We start from the raw sequence: 27,365 nt of genomic DNA on the forward strand, positions 1-27,365 counted from the left end.
ACACCGTGGACTTACCAGCTTAGCTATCATACCAGGATGCCAATTGGTTGGTGGCTCCGCAGGCAGTGCTCCATTCAGCACCGACAGATTGGCTTTGAGGCCATCAGCAGAAGAAGGATCAGCGGCAGTGCCATCAGCAGCCGTAGGATCTTCCTCCTCGACTTCTTCCAGATAAGTGTCAGCTGTGCCACTGTGGAAAGCCAAGACCCAGGCAGTTTCCGACTTGGTAAACTTCTTGGCATATTTAGGTGTCAACTTCACCCACTGCCCATCATCATTCGCTTCCTGTAGATCAGAATGAGGAAGAGTAAATAGCAGCAATAGCAATTTATGCAGTGGCCATGATGCCTCTCATCAATAGGCTCACAGAATCTTGCCCCGATGTCACTCAGTCCTGGTATGCTGACGACGACTCAGGAGGTGGACAGCTAGTGCAGCTACGCAAGTACTGGGATGATGTCCAGGAGTTTGGTCCTGGCTTTGGGTACTATCCGAACCCGTCCAAGACTACTCTCATTGTGAAGGAGCAGCATGCAGATCAGGCCATTCAGCTCTTCCAGGACACAGGTATCAACATCACTACAGAGGGTGCACGCTACCTTGGCGGATCTCTAGGCACCAGTGAGCACAGACTACACTACCTGCATGGCCTTATCCACCGGTGGGAGCTGCAAGTACAGAGCCTTGCAGAGGTTGCTGTCACACAACCTCACGCAGCCTACACTGTCTTCGTGCGAGGCCTGGTACCGAGTTGGCACTACCACTTGCGTGCCATGGACTGCCCCCCTGAACTCCTCAATCAGCTTGCAGCGATTATTGACCAGAAGTTGTTGCCATCACTGACAGGGCACATCACGGGGGAGGGCTCTGCACTCCGCCTTCTTCTGTCAGTTCCCACGCGCTCTGGTGGCATGGCCATTCCTGTACCGGCAGCGGAAGCAGAGAGAGAGTTCAAGTCCTCCCGACGTGTTGTGGCTCCTCTTGTTGCCCTGATTACCGCAACTGATGGTCCAATGCGTGAGGGCACTGCCGACCAACAGCATCCGCTGGACAATGCTCTGGAGCAGTCTCGTGCGGCAGCACGCCAGGCTCGCAAGGCAAAGGCCGATCACGCCAAAGCTGTCATCCAGGAAATCCAGTCGGCATTATCACCATCCCAGAAACTCCTCACGGAGACAGCAGGTGAGCGCGGTGTCTCCTCGTGGCTCACAGCTGACCCATCAACGAGCAGCGACACTGTCTTGAACAATTCAGATTTTTGAGATGCAGTATGTATTCGGTATGGCTTGCTTCTCGGCGGCCTTCTGACTAAATGTGTCTGCGGAGCGACAATGACAGTGGACCACGCCATGACCTGTCCTGCGGGAGGCTACCCGACGGCTCGTCATAACGAAATTCGGGACGTTGAGATCGAGCAACTACTGCTGCCTTTCGCTGGGGAGCAGCTGGCAGGTAAGACAGCCAATCGCGCTGAGGAGGCCAGGCTGGACATCAGGGTTGGTAGTTTTTGGACGCGGCAGCAGGATGCCTTTTCGATATCCGGGTTACACACCCAAGGTCGGACCTGCTGTCGCGCCAGCAAATCACAAACCAGCTCCAGAAGAATGAGAGGCAGAAGCATCGCAGCTACAGTGAGCGGATAAATCAGATCGACCGTGGATCTTTCACGCCTCTGGTGTTCACAACCAATGGCATGCTCGGCAAGGAATGCTCCATCTTCCTGAAGGCCTTGGTGTGCCAGATTCTGGAGAAAAATGCATATTCTGTTGTTGTGAGCCAGTTGTGATGCCGCCTTTCATTTCGTTTGCTTCGGTGGTGCATCACCTGCCTGCGAGGCTCTCGGACATCATACCGGTCACGTCGATACAGTTTTGTGAATGATTGTCGGATGATGTCTAGAGCACGAAGTGGTCCTTATGGTGGTAACGTTATGTGCACAACTGGTTTGCTGTTATGCATCCATGCTGTATTGGTGTACACGAGAGAGCTTGGAAGCTCAGGGCCCTACGCTATGCTTTTTTGCCTTGATGACCGAGGCAAAAATAAATTTTTCATTTCTCCTATTTTTTTCAAGACATAACCTGAGATTCGAACCCGCACTATCGCCCTGCATGCATCCCCCGATACACTTCGCATACATACTAATTCTTCCAAGTTGCTTCACGTTATGATCTTGCATTTGAAAGCCCTATTTGAATATCGTGGCCAGCTGTTTGTGGCCGGCCAGCCGTCTTTGATGGTACGGTACGGTACGGTACGGGACAGATACGGTCGAGGGTAATACGACACCGTCTACCGACCTAGGCAAAAAAAGCATAGGGATGTTATACATTTTTCAATTCTCCTATTTTTTCACGCATAACCTGGGATTCGAACCCGCGCTATCGCCCTACATGCATTCCCCAATACACTTCGCATTCATACTCATTCTACCAAGTTGCTTCACGTTATGATCTTGCGTTTGAAAGCCCTATTTGAATATTGCGGCCAGCTGTATGTGGCCAGCTGTGTTTGATGGTACGGTACGGTACGGGACAGATACGGGATAGCGCCAGGCGTGACACAAACACACAAACAAACAAATACCAAATTAACCCTTTACCATCCGTGCGTACTTGAATCGATCTCTAGAGATCGATGGACATGCATACACTAAAACATTCGTAACTCGATCGCTTCTTGTCGGAATTTAAAGAACTAAGTATCTAGGAAGAAGCCGAAGAGCCCAGCTTTCCATTGCATCAATCGGTAAAGAGCTGCGATGTCGCATTCCAAAGATATTTCGCTCGACATTTCACCTACGGCAAAAGTCGAATTTCTTTCCGAGTGACTGACCTTGTGCGGGGATTTTCCCCTCTCCTGACATGCTGAGTCACTTTGGCATGCTTTGAGCGCGTGGGCAGCATGAAAAGAAACTCAAGCAAAAAATTTGGAATGTCTACGATGAAGGAGCGAGAAATGGCTGGCGAGGAGAGAATTTCCTCGTATATCCAGCGATGGGGTGTATTTGAAGCTCCCCGGCGCTGGGTATGTGATCTCGGTAATGTCCTGTTCGAGCTCAATGTACGCAGCTCGTGGAGAGCATTCCAGAATGCCCAAGATTGTGAAAATTGGTTGATTAGAACCGAAGATATTCTCAGAATAAGGTGAGAATTATTGCATTTGGGACTGCTGGGGAAATTTGGTCGGATGGTAAAGGGTTAAAGCTGTGTGGACCCTGGCTATGCAGAAGACGTTACTGAAGTCACGTCTTCTGCATAGCTACGGGAATTAAGTATAATGTGCTCTAACTACCGTGGCTGGTTAGACGGACCATTGACATTGTGTTCTGCTTGCTATTTTCTCTGCGTGTTGTTTTCATCACTATTGATTTTCACATTGATTTCACATTGATGTATTTATTTTTGCCCGTACAAGAGGCTTTAGCAATAGTACTACATACCTCGCAGCATGCCAAACATTTCAGCACATGCCAGTACAAAAGCATCTAGTGTAGCAAAACACAGACATACACTGGTGACATTGTATGCTTGCATGATGTCAAACGCGCTCAATGAGAATTCCAATGCCTGAATCGACTCTGCCGGTGAAAAACAGCGTGCCGGCAGGCGTAAGAACTAATGATGTTATCATGACGGAGTACACCACTATGACCGTTCTTACCTCTTTGACAACACGAACCTCAGTTCGTCCTTTGAGTGTCCCGATTGTTTTTCCCTGCAAAATACAAGCACACATGTGCACGCACACACACACACGTACACACACACACACACACACACGTACACACACACACACACACCATGCACACACACACACGCACACACACACACATCCATGCACGCACACATACGAGTGCCATTCATTAGAAGCAATCCATGGAGTATTACAGTCCATTTCAAAACTATAGACGCGTACCTAGGCAAAAACCGTTATGCCAGCATCTATACCACATAAAATCTGTGATCACTTTGTGCATAAATTTTTCCAAATTGGGAGTCTGTTATCCAATCCTTTAGAAACTATATGAGAGTAATTGTGGAGCGATCCTGAGCAATATTCCGAAAACTATTCTCAAAAAGTTCCAGCCAAATTTGAAATATTTCAAAAACCCTACGCGTCTATAGTTTTGAAATGCACTGTACATTCGTCATGCAGGTCATCACAAATTTGACAAGACTGAAACATTGAAACATAGGTACAAAACACGCTCAATCTACAAATACAGCGCACAGGCAGTGGAACCAAGAAATACAAGAACATCCACACAAGTACCTGCAAGGAAGGCGATGCTCGCACCCGTAACGATCCAGAAATGTGCTTGAAAACCATCAACTGCAAAACAAGAACATGCAGAGAATAATTTGACAATCAAGGCAACACTTGTAAGAAAATCCTGGCCGAATCAAAAGTAATTTTGAAAAAGTCGGAGCATCACAACTTGACCGCAGCAGGCTTTCTACAAGTCGCAGTAGTGGTGCCATCGGCACACCATACTGCCACCAAATGTAGGTAGCAAAATCAAACGTGAACAAAAAGAGTCCAGTGGAGACGTTCTATACACATGTGCAGGAACATCGATGGCAAATAAAATGTGACCTCATGAATAAAGCAGAGGCACACTCACCCGCATACAGCAGTGTGCATAGTGATAAAGTCATGCAGCCAATGACCTGCTATAGACCGGACACACAATTGTCCAGTCTGTGCGATGTGCGTACAAACCGGCAGGATAAAATGGGTGCACTGGGGTTTTTTTCCGGAGATCTGCAAAGCACCCAAAGTCTCTTTACGTCACCCGATTTGTGCAGAAAATGTGTGCGGACAACATGACAATGAGAGTGTGCACGTGGTCTACACTCTACACTCATAACACTGGAAGACATCATGTAGTCACCACTGCATGCCACCAACTGACAGCAGTACAAGAGTGAACATCAACATGCAGCAGGGGCGTAGCCAGGATAGTGATCAAGGGGGGGGGGGGGGGGGGGGTGCCAAGACTTTCCCCACACAAATGTACATGCACTTATGTTGGTCCTTTCATTAGGCATTGCGGATAATGCCGGCAGAAAATTGGCAGAATTCGGTACTTTTTCTGGTAAGTTTCATGCATGTTTGGTATGTGGATAAAGAAATGGAGCAGAATTCGAGGAATTGCCCGCCATAAGGTTTGTATGGTTCTTCCATTTTCACTCCTTTTTGAGCAGAATCTGCCAGCTTTTCGAGCATTATCCGCACACCCCTACCTTTCATGCACATTATTCGATCCGTGAAATGGGGGGGGGGGGGGGGGGGGAGCAAAATTCGCCCCTAATTCGACGCTGAAGATCAATCAGTGAATGGCAAATCTCCAACCAGGGAGTAGTAATAATTATGGTATTTTACTACACCCTGGCCTGCTTCCAGCTAATGATGGACTAAGTCCTGGATGCTGCTTTCTCCAGAATTATCACATTCTCCATCGAACTTTTAAAGTGGGATTTCTCGAGCCATTTTTCCCCTTCGTCATGTTTGATAGTGCAGTAAGGCATCCTTGATCAAACCTACACTATTCCCCACAAAAACTCAAACTGCACTTCAACGTTACTTTCACTCTTCTACTGCTGTATCCACACTTGCAATGCATGAAAGAAACTTCGCCTTTCCACAACGAGACCAATTAACAGCGAGAACTACAAAACATAGCGAGAACAAACTGCTATGTCTGACGTGTGCTTTCCGGCCATAGACTGCGTTGCTACTTCCTTGCTTCTACCAATGGCGTGTTTGTATGATTCTTTGCTTCTAACAAAACATGTGGAGTGCAATACAAATCATGTGCTGAGCCTGCTGAGGCCTGATGTGACACTGCACAACGCGGAGTTCCCTTGACTAGAAATTCCATTGCAAAATGGCCAATCATGAGACACAAATTCATAGTCCACTAGCATGTGGATTGGTTTCAGATACATTGTACTTGCAGGTCTGAACCAGGGAGTGGTACCTACTAGTCCCTGCTGGTCTAAAACAGGGATGGCTACAGTGTGAGATGTGCAGAGTTGCGCATGTGATCAGCGGGTTTGCTATGGTCTCTCTCGAACCAGCTGTGAACCAAGATCGAAATTTTTGAGGGGGGTGCTTTGGCACCCAAAGCACCCCCCTGCCTACCCCCCTGTGCAGGCCACGTGTCTCTCATGTACCTTGTGTTCGTGCGTCTCCCGGACTTTGGCAGCAGCGCTGGCCACTGCCCAACCAGAGGCAAAAGGAGGTAGTGGCGGAGCAACAGCACCACTGGCAGGCTCTTCGACAACAACGACAAGCTCTTCGCCTGGCCGTGCAAGAACAGGGAAGCAAACAACAAGTACAGTATTAGCAAACCTCATGCTCAGCTGCTGCACTCTGCACAGTGCACTCTGCACAATGCACTCTGCATAGTGCACTCTGCACAGTGCACTCTGCACAATGCACTCTGCACAGTGCACTCTGCACAATGCACTCTGCACAATGCACTCTGCACAGTGCACTCTGCACAATGCACTCTGCACAGTGCACTCTGCACAATGCACTCTGCACTCTGCACAATGCACTCTGCACAATGCACTCTGCACAATGCACCTGTACAACTTGGATGCTTTTTAAAAGGGGGTCCAGCATTGCTCAACCACCACTCAAATACAATGCCATGTACCTCTAAAACACAGCTCAAGTACTGTAAGACCAGATATTTTAACGTCAATTAAAGTTTACGATCTCCGGATTTGTGTGGGTTAGCGAGGTGAAATTCTAACGAATTCCGTCTCAAAACCGGCAAATGACTGTACAGATCCATATCGCTTTGTGCATAACGAACTCAAATGTCAACGAATTGTTTAAATTCGTTAGCATTACTGGTCTTACAGTATCACTCAAATACCTCTAAAACATGTACTCAGTATGAGTGCAACTACAGGACATATAGTGGGTATTAGAGAGGTTCCGCATAACGTGATTACGTTAGTAAAAAACGTAGTCGATCTACGGAAAGTTTTTCGTAAACTGCATGCGGATCTGTGTTCCGCGATACGGAGTTTTCAAATCACGTAGCTGCCCTTTGCAACTCCGAACGCAGCAGTGTACGACCGGATCGACCTGGGGAGAGAGTCAAAAATGTGTACCCCAATCCACTTACGAAGCACCTGCGTTATCAGAGCCCTATCTACGTACTCTATGTAGACAACTTTCCGTAAGTGGAGTGCAAACTCGCGAATTCACGGGTTTTTCCCGCCCACTAACGTAAAGTTGCTCAACTTTACGTAGTGCGGAACCTCTCTATTGCTGTCAGAGCTGGCTTTGACGTTTTACAGTTCTTGAATCACAACGCAAAACCACGTCATTTCTGTGGCCAGTTAGGCAGTTGATAGAGTAACAGCATGTTGTGACAGCAGCACCAGTTCACAACCGCCAAACCTACCAGCTTTGCAGCCGTCAACAAGGGCCTGAACCGTGTACTCTCCGCAAAAAGATGGCGACCACATCACCTCGTAGCGGCCATCATTGCGAGACACAACCTCCATGTTTTCCGGAGTCCTGAAGAAGAACAGAAATGGATGGGCACAGCGACTTAACAGCGTGCTGGCTGATCCAAGACGAAAGAATAAGGCCAGAGTTGAATAGAGAGAATGCTAGATTATAGAATGTCACAGTGTGACAAGCCAATTCAGATCACTCTTGTTACAGATGAGACCAGCATGTTATTGCCTACAGTGTCACCATAGTCACAGCACATCATAGAGCCATTTCAACGGCCACACATACAACACAATGTAGGCTAGAAGACTAGTGGCTGTGAGGTTCTTTTGCGTACAGCCCAACACAAGATTTGATCGAGTATGATGCTGAGACAACAGTTCAAACTAAAGCAATGGCATACTTGGCCTCCTTGGGTGACTGAAGACGAATTTCCTCAAAGGAGAACTTCTCGTAATCCTGAAATTTACGCAGACAACACACGCACAAAAAGGCAGGAACACGGGCTTGAGGATGAACGCACAGACATTTTTGTACTGAACTGCTGATCGGTGCAGTTGTGAACAATTAGAATGAGATATAATTTCAAGTGATCGAATGTACTACGATTTCCACGTTATTCACCAGAATACCAATTCAATGAAAAGCTAATAATCTACTATTACGAAGTCTGAAGAAAATGTTGAACGGTCTCTGCTGGGATGACGACTACACCATAGCTTAGTGGTTAGAGTATCGCTAGCTACAAGCGAGGGTCCCTGGTTCGAGTCCTGGTGGTGACAGTCAATTTTCTTCAGACTTTTCCCGTTTGTGTCTTTCCCTCAAACTAGTGAAAATCTACTATTCTCCATAATTTAACCGCTCATGACTTTCGGAACCTTGACCTGTACTTTGCAAAGCCGTCCTTATTCTCCAAGATGGCATAGCTTTCCTCTGCCATTTCCTAGGCACCCACTTACTCAGGCAGGATTACCCTCACAGCAGCACTGATGTATCATTGTCACCGTCTAAGTATGTCTTAGCATGTTAATGCACCAGCGCTTAGAGATATTTCCAACCTTCGAATATGAAATTTCCTATTCCAACATTCTTATAGCGGACTGAATAAATAAAGGACCGACCAAATGTTACGAGTTATGACCTACTGTCCACCAAAGGCCCTTCCTTTATTTATCAATGATAACATAGTCTCAATACTAGTATCCGAGATCAATCTTATAGCACTGTTAGTTCAAAAATCAAACAATTATATATCTGTTGTATCACTACAAATTTCCTTTTCATTGCGAGCTGAGATGTCCAATGTAAATCCTTGGGGTGAAGGATCATGGTAGATGTCAGTAGACAGGAATACGGAGCAGTGAAAGACATGGCATGTTGCATTGGGTTCAACAAGGGCTGTATGGATCGACACTGGCAATAGATGATGATCAACACCACTACCACTACAACCAATACCAATACCAATACCATTACCACCATAGCCACCACCACCACCACCAGAGGCGCAGCTTGCACGTCTGTGGGGTGGTGACTATGCGCCAGAGCACATCTGTGGTGTGGTGACTATGTACCACCGGCAACCTCATAGCCACCCCTTGTTTTCTTTTCTTTTTTTGCCTATTTTGACTATGTGGTACGTATGACGGCCATTTGCTGGTGTGGTGACCGGACTACGCTGACTGCACACGAGCTACGTGCCTGACCACCATCACCACTATCACCACCGTCACCTCCACAACCAGCAGCAGCAGCAGCACAACCAGCAGCAGCACAACCAGCAGCATCATCAGCAGCAGCACAACCAGCAGCAGCATCATCATCATCATCATCATCATCAGCAGCAGCAGCAGCAGCAGCAGCAGCAGCAGCAGCAGCAGCAGCAGCAGCAGCAGCAGCAGCAGCAGCAGCAGCAGCAGCAGCAGCAGCAGCAGCAGCAGCAGCATCAGCAGCAGCACAACCAGCAGCATCATCAGCAGCAGCACAACCAGCAGCATCATCATCAGCAGCAGCACAACCAGCAGCATCATCATCAGCAGCAGCACAACCAGCATCATCATCAGCAGCAGCACAACCAGCAGCATCATCAGCAGCAGCACGACTAACCTTCATGGCAGTGATGGACTGCAGCAGTCCAGTGCCGGTCTCTGTTGCCTTGTACTTTGTAGCGAAGTTGACATTAGGCAAGCCCGCAAAAAGAGCTGGGTCAACATGATCTCCTGACGCACTGACTGGCGTGGCAATGCACTCCACCTGATAGAAAAAGAAAAAACAGCATACAGGAAAAGTTATTATACAAAAAATAAGCGTAACAGAGAAGGTTGCCGCATGGTTAACTGGCCTTCGCCCTAGGGTTTTACTGTTGTCAATTGCTGTTGCAAGTTGCGAGAATTGCACAAAACTATACTCAATGCACTACAAGTACACTTAATACAGGAGAGCTTCTAACTTTGAGCAAATGAGTATCACATCGACAGGAGAAGCTCCCATACCTTCATTCCTAGCACAAACACTGTGTGCCCCTCAGCATCACACGTGTTCAGGCTGAACGCGTGCTGTAACCAGTGCGAGTAGAGACTCTCGGATGCCGTCTTCAGCACTGAACACTCTGCATCTACACACTGAGTGGGCTGAAGCCACCTGCACACAAGCCCACAGACACATGCACACACACACACACACACACACACACACACACACACACACACACACACACACACACACACACACACACAGACACACACAGACACACACAGACACACACACACAGACACACACAGACACACACACACACACCATGCACACATGCATGCACGCACACACAGACACACGCGCACACATGTACACACATGCGTGTGCGTACACAGACACACACACACACACACACGCATGTACGCATGTACACACACACACACACACACACACACACACACACACACACACACACACACACACACACATACACACAGACATATTCACACAGACACAGATACACACACATATTCACACAGACACAGACACACAAACACACACACAGACACACAGACACACACACACACACACACACACACACACACACACACACACACACACATACACACAGACACACACATACACACACATACACACACATACACACACATTGACACACATAGACACACAGACATACACAGACATACACAGACATACACAGACATACACAGACACACACAGGCACACACAGACACACACAGACACACACAGACACACACAGACACACACACAAGCTTATAAACATTGTTACATGGGCGAAGGAGGCAGATTTACCGTGAAGAGCCATCATCCCCAGGATAAAGGCATCCTATACCACAATGCACATCCTGTTCTGATCCTAATTGCTACATACTTCTCTGCAGAGCAGTACAAAGAGGCTACATGGTCCAGAAGACTAGTGATATACTCGGGCATTCACAATAGACCCAACACCTATAAGGTATTCTGTATCCAGCAAAGAAGGCCTGACATCAGAACAGCGCTCCAGAACATACCTGGCTAGTCGACCACCACTAGTGCCTGGCTTCAGACTGATGAGATCGTCGAGGAACTGCTGTTCGTTGGACTGTTCCTGCCAGGCAATGTGGCCATGCACAACCTCCGTGATACTAGGCACGTGGTTCAGACCAAGGCCTTGTTGTAACACATCCTTGTGCTGTGCAAACTCCTGCAGAGAGTAACAACGGAAATGCTCCAGGAAACAACATGCCCCACTGCCAACAGCGGCCTGCTCACACCAACACTAGATTTACACAACAAGTGCTGCATGTACACTGGAATAGTCATTTGCAAAATTTCAATAATAGAAAAGCTGACAGGTTTGCTTTTCTAAACACATATTTCACCCATTCAAAGCTGAATTGCTCAGGGTGATTTCTCTGGGAGTCAGTCCCATCTCACTAGCACATCAGGTGTCATCATACCTCTTCAGCCATTAGCTGCTTGACTGTGGGATGAATGTTGTCTTCGTCGGCACTCACATCTAGCACAGGAAAAAAAAGATTGAACCAAGGTCCAAGACACAAAGACGCTTAGTGATATATGTACGGATTATACAGATCAGGCAGGCATAGGCAGGCATAGGCAGGCATAGGCAGGCACAGGCAGGCACAGGCAGGCATTGGCAGGCATAGGCAGGCAGGCAGGCATAGGCAGGCAGGCAGGCATAGGCAGGCAGGCATAGGCAGGCAGGCAGGCAGGCAGGCAGGCAGGCAGGCAGGCAGGCAGGCAGGCAGGCAGGCAGGCAGGCAGGCAGGCAGGCAGGCAGGCAGGCAGGCAGGCAGGCAGGCAGGCAGGCAGGCAGGCAGGCAGGCAGGCATAGTGGGGTGGTCTAAGACCATGGTTGAGAAACAGAGGGTACCAGGTTCATGTCCTGCTTGGAAGCAGAAGGATTTTATCCAGCCGTGCTGCGACCCACAGATACCATTACGACGCGCATAAAAGCGTATGTGCCGATATCCGGGTATAAGCGCACCCTCACATATAAGTGCACGTGCATGGTGCTGAACAGTGCATTGCTGATCCCGGGGTACTCACATGCATAACTCATACATACCTTATTTGCAAAGCAAAGGGCATATTCAAGTTCAGATACAATGAAACTGGATGTCTGCTAAAGATTGCTGCAGCTCGACCGACCCTCAATTCAATGCACGCCAGAGGAAGAACATGCATCTGTTCTCTGAATTGTAACTCGACAACTATGCTGCTGCAATGCTCTGCTCAGATAAGGCTCAAAACAGAGCAAAGACAGTGTCCTCTCACCCATGAGTGGCACATCATCATGCATGAGTGACACAGCACATGTACTGGCCACAAATGCTAGTTCTCTTTCCATGACGAGAGTAACCTGTAGTTTAGCCAAAGCATGCCCAACACACACACACACACACACACACACACACACACACACACGAGCATGCGCACACACGCATGCGCACGCGCACCCACACACACGCACGCACACATACACATGAGACATGAACAGACAGACAAGCGTGTGTGTGTGTGGGGGGGGGGGGGGGGGAGGGGCAGGCCGTAAAACGTTAACTGCCCCTCACCACATATACCCTAGTGTCATATATTAAAGCCTGTCTGGTATAGATGCCTGTCTGAATACAAGACTGATATACAAAACGCACTGGTGGCACATGAACCTGGTTTTAGTGTTGACATACATAGAAATACCTGGTTTTAGTGTTGACATACATAGAAATACCTGGTTTTAGTGTTGACATACATAGAAATACCTGGTTTTAGTGTTGACATACATAGAAATACCTGGTTTTAGTGTTGACATACATAGAAATACCTGGTTTTAGTGTTGACATACATAGAAATACCTGGTTTTAGTGTTGACATACATAGAAATACCTGGTTTTAGTGTTGACATACATAGAAATACCTGGTTTTAGTGTTGACATACATAGAAATACCTGGTTTTAGAGTTGACATACATAGAAATACCTGGTTTTAGAGTTGACATACATAGAAATACCTGGTTTTAGTGTTGACATCCATAGAAATACCTGGTTGGAATAGAAGCCTAGCGCTGACATGGGTTTCTACAGGAATATGCCCGGCTTTCACACACAACATTACGCTAATAATACTTAGGGCTGAAACGATTATACCGAATAATCGAGAGTACTCGTTTGATAACTCTAATGATCGAGCAATCGTTTAGATTACCGATTACGATTATTTTGCGTTTTTTTTAATTTTTGTCCAGAAAGTACTGTAAACCCTCGTTTGGTGAAGTTTGAATCAGTTTCCGCTGGGAGTATGCAGTTGCCAGGGGTATGGTTCATGTTCTGAGGTTAAATTGACTTCAAAACTGCCATGTTTCGGAGCTACCCTTTCACTTATGTAGATTTCTTGGTGTTATGAAGGCATAGTTTGTGGAAACAGAGTAATGTTTGCGCAGAATTATGACACTATTTGCTAACGATTATAATCGATTACTCGATCGTTAAAGGGGAAGTTAAGGCAAAAATTAAAATTTCACCAGTTGTAGTCTTCGGGGTGCTGAGTCGAATGGTCGTGGTCCGAGGAAGCTGAGACGCTCCCTTCCTACTTGAATCCAATCGAACTCGCGCACTTCCACCGAAACTGGGTGACTGCGCCCTACTAGATGGGGATTTGTATGCAAAATGTAACTAAAAGCGCCATTTCGTTCTTATAAAAGCATGGAGGACCGCGATTGGCCCATATGTTGTAGTCTTTTGGACGCTGAGTCGATTGGTTTTGGTCCGAAAAGGCTGCGATGCAGCGTTCCTCCTTTATTCCCAATCGAACATGGTTGAACAAGCGGTCACGTGCTCCTGCGTACGCCAGTCACCTGGTCACCGTGCCTGCAGGGTACAACTTACTAGCCTGTTTGACCTTTTTTGGGTGCAATCCTGTCACTCGAGTTGAACCTTGGTGTGAAAGTTCTCGCCTGCTGGCGTGGTGACCAGGTGATTTGGGCACCCAGGAGCACGTGACCGCTTGTTCAACCATGTTCGATTGGGAATAAAGGAGGAACGCTGCATCGCAGCCTTTTCGGACCAAAACCAGTCGACTCAGCGTCCAAAAGACTACAACATATGGGCCAATCGCGGTCATCCGTGCTTTTATAAGAACGAAATGGCGCTTTTAGTGACATTTTGCATACAAATCCCCATCTAGTAGGGCGCAGTCACCCAGTTTCGGTGGAAGTGCGCGAGTTCGATTGGGATTCAAGTAGGAAGGGAGCGTCTCAGCTTCCTCGGACCAAGACCATTCGCCTCAGCACCCCGAAGACTACAACTGGTGAAATTTAAATTTTTGCCTTAACTTCCCCTTTAAGCTAAAGAGTAATCGATACGTGAAAATCCACGATCGTTTCAGCCCTAAAATAATATCCAGGTTTGTGGTGACCGGACTACGCTACACACGAGCTATGTGCCTGACCACCATCGCCACCACCACCGTTATTGTCATATGGGTCAAATCACAATAATTATACTACATCCACAAAAAAAGCATGAATGTCACTTTACGTATCACATAGCAAAAGACTAGGACACAGTGACTGGGTGAAACGTGCCCTCCAATCAATTGATGATGTTCTGAACAGAAATAGAACAACGACATATCACACGCTAACCACATATGCTCCTCCGTATCACTATCATGATAGGTGATGATAGATCATGCCTGTGGAACATGAACTAACTTTACCTGTGTTGGAATAGGTGCCCACTCGTACCCGGTCACAGTACAGCGGAAGCCGTACTTGCAAGCATTGTTATCCTTTGCATAGTCAGACGCTGTTTCCAGCCACACTGACAGACTATTGCCTGTGGAACACACGGAAACACACACACACACACACACACACACACGCACACGGAAACACACACACGCACACAGAAACACACACACGCACGCACACACACACACACGCATACAGACACACACGGAGCACACAGACGCACGCACACAGACACATTTACACGCACGCACGCACGCACACACACACACAAACACACACACAAGGAGCGCACACACACACACACACACACACACACACACACACACACACACACACATACACACACACACACACAAGAGGTACACGGTCAACATACATACATAAAAATGCATGCAGCTACATGAAGTAAGTAACGTCAAGTGGACAAACCAAAAGGACTGCAAGATAAGTATGGAAAAGCAGTACACTGATGATATGAAACAAGCAAACAACTAACATTACAGAGCCAAACTGGATTTCTTGTTCGGCCAACAGCTGCACAAATTACAAACATACCTGCAATTACCAGCGGCCGCTTGGGCCAGTTGCCACCAGGAGCACCGCTATATTCCTCTAATACGGGCAACGAGTCGTTGGGATCAATCCTGAGAGCACGCCGTTGTTGCTTTACATCCTTGTCTTTCTTCTTGTCTGATATGTACAGGCACACAACATCCTCCGGCTGAGCAGTACCACACCGACTGTCAAACTCCACCAGCATCCACTTCACACAGCTGGGGAAGCTCACCTATGGACACACGCAAAAGCAGCAGTGGGCAGTGACGGTAGTGACAACAACAGAATTAGAAGTAGCGGCGGCGGCAGCAACAGCAGCAGCATTGGCAATGATGTCAGTACCAGCAACACATGAGACACAATGTCTTATTTATGACATTGAAGATGACTGCAGTAACAGCTAGTATACTCCAACCACCACCCCTACACATTGCCCTAGTTGATCTTGTTTTACTAGCAAGGACACTGCTACTTCACAACAACACAACATGACTACACTTGGGCTGTACGAGTGGTTGCAGAACATTTCACTGTACAGTATATAGAGGTTATGAATGTGACGTCACGGAGAAGGTGCCAAGGAGACTTTACATGACGGAGTGGCAAACGCTAAACGAAAGGCACTCTTTCTTTACCCGCGCACCTATTCTAGTTTGTTACTTGACTTGGAGTTTGCTTTCACTTAATCTCCGGACAGCTAGCTGTTTCGATCTTCTAGACTGTGATAGATGCTGCATTGCCGTTCTTTCCTGTATTCGCTCTTGCAGTCGAAGTCAATATGCCGAAAAGCTGCTGTGCTGTTGGGTGTGCTAATTGTTACTATGTCGGATGTGCTCAACCAAGCCGAGGCAAGGGAGCGTAATAGCTAGCTGTTTCGACTTTGTTAGATCTCATCAGCGGAGATTAGAGTTACTGGCTGAACTAATCACAATGAAGTCTAGTCAACAACAAAACTGGCTCAAATCATCTAAGCCCCGCTGCATCAGAGTTCGCATCATCCGTCATCTCCCCCCCCCCCCCCCCCCCCCAATATTCTTCCAGCATAGTTGATTTCCCCTTGCACCCCATGCCACGTCCATCCGTTTCCTGACTGATGGCGTGATGCACACGGCATAGTTACCGCTCACATCATATCCAAGACAACCAATCTAAAAAGAAAAGAAAAAAGTGAGTAATGCTGTACATACCCCGTAGCCGCTACAAGTGGCAGTGGGGTACGGATGATCGCTCTCCACTACAACGTGATGTGTAACCACAGGCAGAACAGGCTGATCAGCAGCATTACTGTTGGCCGTCTGACAGTCTGCACCATTGGTGGTGATAGTGGCCTCAACAGCCGCACTTTCATCGCCCTTCACCTCCACCACAGGCTTCTCTTGCTCAGCAGCCTTGTCATCGCTGGACGCTTTCTCAGTGCTTGCTGCTGCCGCCAGATCAGCAAGAATGTTGCTGGACTGCAGCATTCGATTGATACCGGTGACGGATGGCAATACAGCTTGGAGCAGTGCAATCATGTCAATAGCAAGCTGCACACAAGGATCATACAACACAACAACAACAACAACAACAACAACAACAACAACAACAACAACAACAACAACAACAACAACAACAACAACAACAACAACAACAACAACAACAACAACAACAACAACAACTCACTCTTTCTCCTTTCTTACACTATTATCTCTTATTGGCCACTGGCTATCGTGAGAATAAAGATTTGAAACAACAACAGTGATTAGCAACAGTAGCAGCAACAACAGCAACAGTGATTAGCAACAGTAGCAGCAACAACAGCAACAGTGAAACTTCATTGCATGAAACACATTGTCTGTAACACACTAGTATCTTCGCATTCGATATAAAGTACATGTACACTTTAGTACTTATTTTCAACTCAATTGACCTCGCATAAAACCGAACATTATATCCCTTGGAAGAACAGTATACTGAAAATTACACATACAACGACTAACGCAGAGAAAACAATCGTGTGAAGATCACAACCAGGCTCATCCAACACATAAGCAGCAGTAAATCAACACCACTGCAAACTGATTATGTTGCCTACATGGAATGAAAGTTACTGCACACATGCACCCGAACGCATGCACGCACGCAAACACACACACACACAAACACACACACACACACACACATATTATTTATACAGCGACTAAGCAAGGCATGCAAGGCAGGGCACACCACTAATAGACTAGAAATCCTAGACCATGCCACTAGTAATAACCCTAAGCATGCCACTAGTAATCGGCTGTCACAAGGTCTATTGGAGATGAACATAAGAACGCTCTCCAGCGTATTAAATACGGGAGTAACATGCATGTCTGCACACGGCAGAACACACACACACACACACACACACACACACACACACACACACACACACACACACACACACACACACACACACACACACACACACACACACATCTACACATACACGCACAGAGTGCACTGTACCTGAAGGTCAGCAGCTACAACTGGTGACAAGTATGCCAGGCACAACGGGAGCAGAGTGGAGAAGATGTACGATTCACCCAGCATGGATAGCAGAGACTTGACTGCGAAGGCAACAAGTGAGAAACACCCAGCGAAGAGCACATCAATACATGAGCCATCTTTCTCGTACAGCCACCCAGCATACAGGGGGGAGGGGGGCAGTGACATTGGTAGGGCAAAGCCAACAGCGTCACTTCAAAGGAATAGAAACGGAGAGCTGTATATTGCACAGTACCATACACCCTACCAATTGTGCTTGATTGCATGAAAATCCCATCAACAACAAGACCCCGGGGAAATTCAGCCACCTCTTACGTTTCTCATGTGACTGGCTATTGAGACAGTCGATGATCTGCGCGCAATGCTCCAGCAGAGTGATGGAAAGCTGAACAAGATGAGCAGCTGGGCGGCGCCTGGTATCAGCTAAAGATGTCCTCGCAGCGTTGCCGTCCTTGGACAGCGTGCTGCAGAAAGAAAGAAAAGAAAAAGTAAGAGGAGAGGAGGAGAGAGAGAGATAGAGAGAGGTGACAGCAAAAGAAGAAAACCCAATTGGACACTGACAATCACACAAGGCTACATACATGTACAGGACATGAAAACTGACACAAAGTATCTAGGGTCCTTACTGCAAAGAGTATTCTATACCCTAGCTACGGGGGGGGGGGGGTGCACACAGTGATCTTTGTTGCTTTGCCTTTGTGTGTATACACTATACAATCTGCTATAATTATATATATAACACAGTGACCATCACTAATACAGCATGCAGGACAAGAAGAGGTACTAGTAAGTGAGATCTAGATCATTCTAGAAAACAGCGTAGCTACATCGCTAGTCCTATAAGCAGAAGGGTTCAGACAGAGTTCACATACCATAGGGTTCTAACTTACTTGATATAGAGCAGGCTCGGCATCAGTGTACTCTCATTGCTCATTGGCGATGTAGAGAAAGAGAACGTGATGTCATCGTCCGTCTTCACTTGGTTGATGTCGACATCATTGCCAAGAGGAAACTGAGTATGAGTATCCATTTGCAGGGCGACGTTCATGATGTAGTCCTTACCTGGCTGCAAGTCACAAGTCAAATGTTTCCAGAGACAGAGAGGGAATACACACAAGCAGGCAACTCGTGAGCTCAATTACATTCATTACAGGGCTGTGCACAGGAGTAAATGAGGCAATACTAGAGAAGCTGTCAGGGGCATATGCACGCCATTTCACATTGAGGATAATTCCACGTCAGGGGTGCTGGCGATTGAACAGCATACTTTAGCACAACTCCCGACGAGCAAGCAAAAGAACAGGCTGCTGACATTCACAAGGATGCTGAAGCACAATCCAGACGAGTGAAAACGCTGTGTAAGATACACACATGGTAATGTGAGTGCAGGACAGGAGAGCACAGCTATGTAATACAAATAACTGCAATACAAAGCTTGCTGTGTTTATCGCAGTTAGAACTCTCCGAATTTGATGCTTTGAGCCGGTTCAAAAATGCTTTGATCATAAGGCTTGATTGCGATCGGCTCGGCCAGTACCCCTGGGCTCCACTAACGAGACCTAACAAGGTCGAAACAGCAAACAGCTAGCTGTGCGTAGATTGAGTAACTGCAATACATTAAGTGGATACACTAGCCTCACGGCGCATACCAACACCTCCGCCAGTAGCGGAAGCACAAGCAGCATACCTGAATGCTGACGGGCTTGTCAAAAGAAATGGTCAGCTTTCCATCAGCCAATTCCACCTCCTTCAGAGAGCCAGACATCTTCTTGATAGATAGAGGCTGCAGGAAGAGAACCAGACAATGAATGACATGAGATCAGCATGAGGACTGGAATACCAAAATTGACCTGAGGAACAGAGTAGTGTAGCCATCCACAACAGGATGTAATGTTTAGTTTATGCGCAGATGACTCCACAAACTGACTTCACGAATAAAATCATAACGGCTTCGTGAATCCATATAGTGTAATCCATATAGTGTATATAATGTCACCAGAAGCAGCGGAAAGGTGGTTCTTGACCAGGGAGTTGTACGACTCCTTGTTCTTGACCTGCCCGGTACGCGAACGCGTCGAATTTTTTTTAATGTCACCAGAAAGTCAATTATAACTGCAGGGCAGTGAGGCATGATGGAACTTGTAGAACGAACCTGGTTCATTGAAAACTGCAGCAGCTCCACTTCATAGTTGGAAAGGCCGTCGACAGCGTAAATGCAAGTGCCAGCAATCATCACACCATCCTTGTCCACTCTGAACATGCTTGAGTGCATTGCCCCGGAGAATTCTTGCTCCGTGGTAGATACAAACCGTGCCGGTGTGGACTGCACCTGCTCACCGCTGTGCAGTTTGACTGTTGATGAGAGCAAAGGGCCGTCCTCCTGCACACACAAAACACACACCCATGCACACGTGTACACGTACACGTACACACGCACACGCAAGCACACATGCACGCACACACGCACATACACACACATACGTAAATACCTGTAGCAAGTCCACTGTAAGCCTAGGCTGTGACCAATGCCGAAAGATAACAGGCAGAGAGCTCAACGCCACAAATCCAGTCCATTACATCACAAGGAAATAGCACATAACGTGAATAATTTTATTAATTTACCAGAGAAATATGGCAGTCCAGAGCGAGTTGGCCGACCAGCGCAGCCAGTAGATCTCCAGCCCGCGTAGTCACCATGTTATCACGCTCACCATCCTACATAGCAGCAGAAGCAGCAGCAGGAGCAGCATCCACAGTAGCCACGGCAGTCATAACAACACCAGCAATAACAACAACGGCACCACCATCACCACCAACATACACAGCAGCATCAGTAGTGGCAAGAACAGCAAAGAAATGGGAAGAACACAGCAGAGCAAAGCATGGGTATAGTAAGTTACTTGTAGCAACATTATAGCAGTAGCCCAGACTCGTCCCAAACACTACCTTCCATCACCCATGCCCTAGACAAAATACCAGCAGGGTTTATCCATGAAATGTACATCATGGATTGATGACAAGGAAACAGGTCACACATTGATAGGCTTTGCATGGGCACAACGCTACTGAGACGTAGCACTGCAAGAAGCAGATACAACACCATTGATGTTGAGCGTTATGACTTGCCAGGTACAAGGAAACCCAATACCAACCAAACCTAGTCAAAGAAGGCAGCAGCAGCAGCAGCAGAAGGAGAAGAGCAGAAGCAGCAGTGGTCAGTACTTACGATTTTGTCCAGTCCAACAGCATCACGGACAGGCTGTACGACTAGGAACAGTAACTGGGATACAACGTCCTTGAAGCTTGCGCTGACATCGCACTCTCCTTGTTCTTGAATACGGTCAGCCATGTGCTGCTCCAGCTTGGGATAATGACTCTGTGCTGATCCAATCAAGGAATAAATCTCTGCAGGGTACAAGAGCAGTTCAAATACGGTCGATTATAACGCGCACATGGACAATTGTTCCTCTTTCAGTTTATAAACTCACTAGTAGCCCTCCCAGCAAGCATTGAAGGATACACACTCACGCACACACACGGGACACACGAACACACACACACACACACACGAACATATGCGCATACATACACGTCCGCACACACGTATGCACACACGTACGCACACACGTACATACTCACATACGTACACACACACGTACGCACACGTACATATTCACATACGTACACACATACATAATCACATACCCCCCCCCCCCCCTCCACACACACACACACACACACACACACACACACACACACACACACACACATATTCGCACTTCAAAACTTTTGCAGGTGCTGAAGAATATGAGAAAGAGCTCCTGAGCACTGTAATACTACCAGTGTAAGTAGTACACGTACTACAGTGGTACATACTTGTAGTTTCACCAACAGGCAAAGCACTGATAGCAGCTAGCAAAGGTTGAGTGGGCTTGGCCAAAGCCTCCATCAGCGCAGCCAGATGACGGCTACAATGTGGAACACCACCAGCGCGAATCTGAGCCAAAAAAGTGAATAAACGGAAACACACACACACACACACACACACACACACACACACACGCACACACGCACACACGCACACACGCACACACGCACACACGCACACACGCACACACCATACACACACACACACACACACACACACACACACACACACACACACACACACACACACACACACACACATGCACGCACACACATACACGGACATGCACACATGTGTGCGTACACACTCGCACAAACAAGCGCGCACACACACACATGCATGGAATGATACTGAAGTCTTGAAAATCCCCGGGCTAGGCAACACACAACACTACACCAGTGTCCGGTAAGCAGCGCTGCACAGCTTGTGCAAGAATTTACGCCTATAACGGCAAAGTGAAGTTAAAGCTCATTACAAACAAGGTGATATTCACTTCAATGGAAACAATATTTCAGCAACATTTCTTCTTCTTCCCATTTTCACTTTCTTCAAGAATAAATACTCTTGACCAATTGGAGAAAACAGGCTTTCTATCACATTGTGATGAAGCAGTGCAACGACCGAGCTGTTGCCGTGGCAATACCACAGGCAGTTTGGAAAAGGGCACTAGAGAGGTTAAGATGCACGTTATTTCCGACGTGACGCGCAATTTCACGTCAAATCTGGCGTAAAACTCCAAATTTCGATGTGAGCTGCAGGTCACTCGCGCTGTTTTTCGACGCGCGAGCCGAATCATGCGAGCTGAACTTTCGCGTCGTGTCAGAAATAACGTGCATCTTAACCTCTCCAATGTAATCAAATGCAGACTGTATTTAGGGGTCGTCGCAAAAGTTTTTTGTCGTCCCTGAAACGAACATGATTCATTTGGGGGGGGGGGGGGGGGGGGGGTGCGAGCCAAAATCGCAAGTCGACCGACACTGTACATATGACATGCACATGCATGCGATTTTCGTCGTCCAGCATAGCAAGCTGTGTTCGTTTCAGAGGGAGGGGAGGGGGTCTGAGTATGAAATGAACGATGTTGGTTTCAGGGACGACAGAAAACTTTTGCGACCACCCCTTACAAGTAGAACATCTCCTGGCAAAGATGCAGTGTTTCGCTACCTACTTACATCAACTGTGTACTGATTCAGCAAAGCAAACAGTGCTGTCCAGCGAAGGAAGTTTGATGGATAGAACGCATGGCAGCAGGCAACAAACGTCTTGTAGCACTGGTCCAGGGCCTGCATAAAGAGAGAAGCCGGTGAATTGGAGTCGGCTGGGTTTCCCTGCAGTTTGGTGAGCAGAATAGACTTGCTGAGAATGTCACTCAGGACACTGCGCGAATCACCAATGGCCTCGACAAGCTGGTCCTCCTCTGGTTTGGCAGTGTTCTTCGAGCCTGTCACAAGCACCACACAAGAAAAACACACACGATCAAAAATAAATTCATCACCAATCCCACGAGGGCTTGCATGTCTTGAAACCTCGCTCTCATAAACTGGGCACTGGACAACTTATGAAGTTCTCCCAATTAGCAAGCAGAATTGAAAAAGAACAGGGGGATAAAACCAGACACAAGAACCATGACATAAAAGTCAAGAAAGTGATGGGATTGCACAGTACACGTTATCACCAGCGCATACCTGGGACAGGGTATAATTCCAGAACGAATGTCTGCAACAGCTGCAAGCAATGAGACGTGATGAATGCCAGCCGTTTGAGATCTTGAAGAGCACCGAGAGTGTCACGTCGACTACCGGATGTCATTGGCTGTTTGACTGACAAACATAGCTTGTCCCATGACCAGCGAAGCAATCGCAGCAGAGCTGAGAAGCCATCCTGCAGTGACATTGAAAGACAGTGCGTTACTGTTAGCGTCACAGATGAGGGTGAGTGTGCGCATGTGTGATGGTGTGCTGCACAGCTGAAAGATAGTCACTTCACTATCATTGACATTGGCAACGGGCATGCTCAAGATTCAAGTGTGGGAGTGAATGCGTGCGTATGTGTGCGAGTGCATGTGTGTGTGTGGGGGGGGGGGGGGTGCACACATGCACACGTGTGTGTATGTGTGCGGAGGCACGTATGTGTACGTGTCACCTCAACGTGTAGCATTTACATTCCGTTTTCAGTATGTTTCAACAAAGTTCTCTCAATGTGACAGTTGCAAGTTCTGGCTATTTCCATACACTACTGTGACCAGCGGAAACTGTACATTCAGCCTCTGTTCATATGGGCACACTGTACAGCCTCTGTTCATATGGGCACACTGTACAGCCTCCGTTCATATGGGCACACTGTACAGCCTCTGTTCATATGGGCACACTGTACAGCCTCTGTTCATATGGGCACACTGTACAGCCTCCGTTCATATGGGCACACTGTACAGCCTCTGTTCATATGGGCACACTGTCCAGCCTCTGTTCATATGGGCACACTGTACAGCCTCCGTTCACATGGGCACACTGTACAGCCTCTGTTCATATGGGCACACTGTACAGCCTCTGTTCATATGGGCACACTGTACAGCCTCTGTTCATATGGGCACACTGTACAGCCTCTGTTCATATGGGCACACTGTACAGCCTCTGTTCACATGGGCACACTGTACAGCCTCTGTTCATATGGGCACACTGTACAGCCTCTGTTCATATGGGCACACTGTACAGCCTCTGTTCATATGGGCACACTGTACAGCCTCTGTTCATATGGGCACACTGTACAGCCTCTGTTCATATGGGCACACTGTACAGCCTCTGTTCATATGGGCACACTGTACAGCCTCTGTTCATATGGGCACACTGTACAGCCTCTGTTCATATGGGCACACTGTACAGCCTCTGTTCATATGGGCACACTGTACAGCCTCTGTTCATATGGGCACACTGTACAGCCTCTGTTCATATGGGCACACTGTACAGCCTCTGTTCATATGGGCACACTGTACAGCCTCCGTTCACATGGGCCCACTGTACAGCCTCCGTTCATATGGGCACACTGTACAGCCTCTGTTCATATGGGCACACTGTACAGCCTCTGTTCATATGGGCACACTGTACAGCCTCCGTTCACATGGGCCCACTGTACAGCCTCCGTTCATATGGGCACACTGTACAGCCTCTGTTCATATGGGCACACTGTACAGCCTCTGTTCATATGGGCACACTGTACAGCCTCTGTTCATATGGGCACACTGTACAGCCTCTGTTCATATGGGCACACTGTACAGCCTCTGTTCATATGGGCACACTGTACAGCCTCTGTTCATATGGGCACACTGTACAGCCTCCGTTCACATGGGCCCACTGTACAGCCTCCGTTCATATGGGCACACTGTACAGCCTCTGTTCATATGGGCACACTGTACAGCCTCTGTTCATATGGGCACACTGTACAGCCTCTGTTCACATGGGCACGCTGTACAGCCTCTGTTCATATGGGCACACTGTACAGCCTCCGTTCATATGGGCACACTGTACAGCCTCTGTTCATATGGGCACACTGTACAGCCTCTGTTCATATGGGCACACTGTACAGCCTCTGTTCATATGGGCACACTGTACAGCCTCTGTTCATATGGGCACACTGTACAGCCTCTGTTCACATGGGCACACTGTACAGCCTCTGTTCATATGGGCACACTGTACAGCCTCTGTTCATATGGGCACACTGTACAGCCTCTGTTCATATGGGCACACTGTACAGCCTCTGTTCATATGGGCACACTGTACAGCCTCTGTTCATATGGGCACACTGTACAGCCTCCGTTCATATGGGCACACTGTACAGCCTCTGTTCATATGGGCACACTGTACAGCCTCTGTTCATATGGGCACACTGTACAGCCTCTGTTCATATGGGCACACTGTACAGCCTCCGTTCACATGGGCACACTGTACAGCCTCCGTTCATATGGGCACACTGTACAGCCTCCGTTCATATGGGCACACTGTACAGCCTCCGTTCATATGGGCACACTGTACAGCCTCTGTTCATATGGGCACACTGTACAGCCTCCGTACATATGGGCACACTGTACAGCCTCAGTTCGCATGGGCACAGCGCTTGGCCGCAGGTACATTCATGACGTTGGGTGTCACTCGCCACCACCGTACGTGCAAGTCATCAACTTCACACTTGCACAACACCCAGCACACACATCAACTGCACGCTTGCACAACACCCAGCGCACACATCAACTTCACACTTGCACAACACCCAGCACTTGCACAACACCCAGCGCACACATCAACTTCACACTTGCACAACACCCAGTGCACACATCAACTTCACACTTGCACAACACCCAGCGCACACATCAACTTCACACTTGCACAACACCCAGCGCACACATCAACTTCACACTTGCACAACACCCAGCACTTGCACAACACCCAGCGCACACATCAACTTCACACTTGCACAACACCCAGCGCACACATCTAGAGATCATTTTTACATCAACAAAGGTGCCCCCCCCAAGCAAATATCTTCTCCAAAAGATGTTGTGGATGGTCCCCAGATCAATATCTTCACCAAAAAATGTTGCGGATGGTCCCCAAAATGATCTGTACATGTACTATCCAGGTCCGGGCTCTGTACACAAACGTACACAACATGTATATGCGAGTGCGAGAACAGATACTAGTACACGTCATAGAGAAACTAACCTGGGACACGCTGGTAGAAAACTCCGGACGCAGAACATGGGCGGTCAGCTGACTACTGCTGGAGGATGTATGGGCAACAGCCTGTTCCTTGTACACTCTGTGTCATCACATAAAACAACAACAACAACAACAACAACAACAACAACAACAACAACAACAACAACAACAACAACAACAACAACAACAACAACAACAACAACAACAACAACAACAACAACAACAACAACAACATCACACAATATGGTCCAGCAGATTGCAGCAGCTGTTCAAGGTTTGAACAGGATGGTCTAACTTGGTATGGTCTTACTTGACAAGTACAATACATTGGGTGCTCTTCTTCAAAGCTTTCCCAAGGGACAAAAGACCACGCCAGGGACTCCTCATATTTATTGAACACAAATCTTCCTCACCACTATCTTCAGAAAACCGTAAGTGTATTGTGGGCACAGCTCCAGTAGCAAGGACACCCTTGGCAGCAGCAACAGCAACTGCAGCAGCAACAGCATCAGTATTAGCAGCAACTGCAGCAGCAACAGCATCCGTCAGGCGAAATAGCACGTCATAGTACATTCGAGATCAGCGGGAAGAAGATGACGACGTCCACTAATTTAGTATCTGTGCACACGGATCTGCTGTGTGTGTTACTCTGTGTGTCAGCTATGGCATCATCGCCTGTGGTTCCATGCCTAGCATGTACGTCTGAACCATCCTGCAAAAGTTTGAATGACGTAGGTTGAGCGATCGCTCCGCGAAACATACTTTTTGAAATTCTCTTCATAGTATATCTTCCACCATTGAAATTTCGAATTTCTTCGAATTTTTTGCTGAGAGGGGTGGCTTGCAACCTTGATATGGCTTGTTCCAGGCATGCTTTGGAGCCATCGCCTGT

The 27,365-nt window shown here is 47.6% G+C and overlaps 1 protein-coding gene across 2 annotated transcripts in view; it reads right to left on the minus strand.

The window, feature by feature from the left end:
* Positions 1–27,365, minus strand: part of LOC135817675 (E3 ubiquitin-protein ligase MYCBP2-like) — a 102,374-nt gene that overhangs the window by 33,084 nt on the left and 41,925 nt on the right. For both annotated transcript variants that reach the window (XM_065330901.1, XM_065330900.1), the window contains exons 31-55: positions 26,477–26,573; positions 23,450–23,645; positions 22,937–23,205; positions 21,713–21,833; positions 21,063–21,241; positions 20,459–20,551; positions 19,989–20,216; positions 19,524–19,619; positions 18,727–18,902; positions 18,152–18,300; positions 17,798–17,898; positions 16,501–16,839; positions 15,314–15,545; positions 14,725–14,843; positions 12,286–12,370; positions 11,445–11,503; positions 11,016–11,188; positions 9,981–10,128; positions 9,595–9,741; positions 7,892–7,947; positions 7,433–7,548; positions 6,183–6,310; positions 4,276–4,335; positions 3,664–3,717; positions 16–285 (exon numbers count right to left, since the gene is read on the minus strand). In XM_065330901.1, the coding sequence (XP_065186973.1) occupies positions 16–285; positions 3,664–3,717; positions 4,276–4,335; positions 6,183–6,310; positions 7,433–7,548; positions 7,892–7,947; positions 9,595–9,741; positions 9,981–10,128; positions 11,016–11,188; positions 11,445–11,503; positions 12,286–12,370; positions 14,725–14,843; positions 15,314–15,545; positions 16,501–16,839; positions 17,798–17,898; positions 18,152–18,300; positions 18,727–18,902; positions 19,524–19,619; positions 19,989–20,216; positions 20,459–20,551; positions 21,063–21,241; positions 21,713–21,833; positions 22,937–23,205; positions 23,450–23,645; positions 26,477–26,573 (3,691 nt within the window). The remainder of the gene's footprint in view (positions 1–15; positions 286–3,663; positions 3,718–4,275; positions 4,336–6,182; positions 6,311–7,432; positions 7,549–7,891; positions 7,948–9,594; positions 9,742–9,980; positions 10,129–11,015; positions 11,189–11,444; positions 11,504–12,285; positions 12,371–14,724; positions 14,844–15,313; positions 15,546–16,500; positions 16,840–17,797; positions 17,899–18,151; positions 18,301–18,726; positions 18,903–19,523; positions 19,620–19,988; positions 20,217–20,458; positions 20,552–21,062; positions 21,242–21,712; positions 21,834–22,936; positions 23,206–23,449; positions 23,646–26,476; positions 26,574–27,365) is intronic.

The sequence above is a fragment of the Sycon ciliatum genome, chromosome 5 (assembly GCF_964019385.1).
Source record: "Sycon ciliatum chromosome 5, ocSycCili1.1, whole genome shotgun sequence".
In the NCBI taxonomy this organism is placed as follows: domain Eukaryota; kingdom Metazoa; phylum Porifera; class Calcarea; order Leucosolenida; family Sycettidae; genus Sycon; species Sycon ciliatum.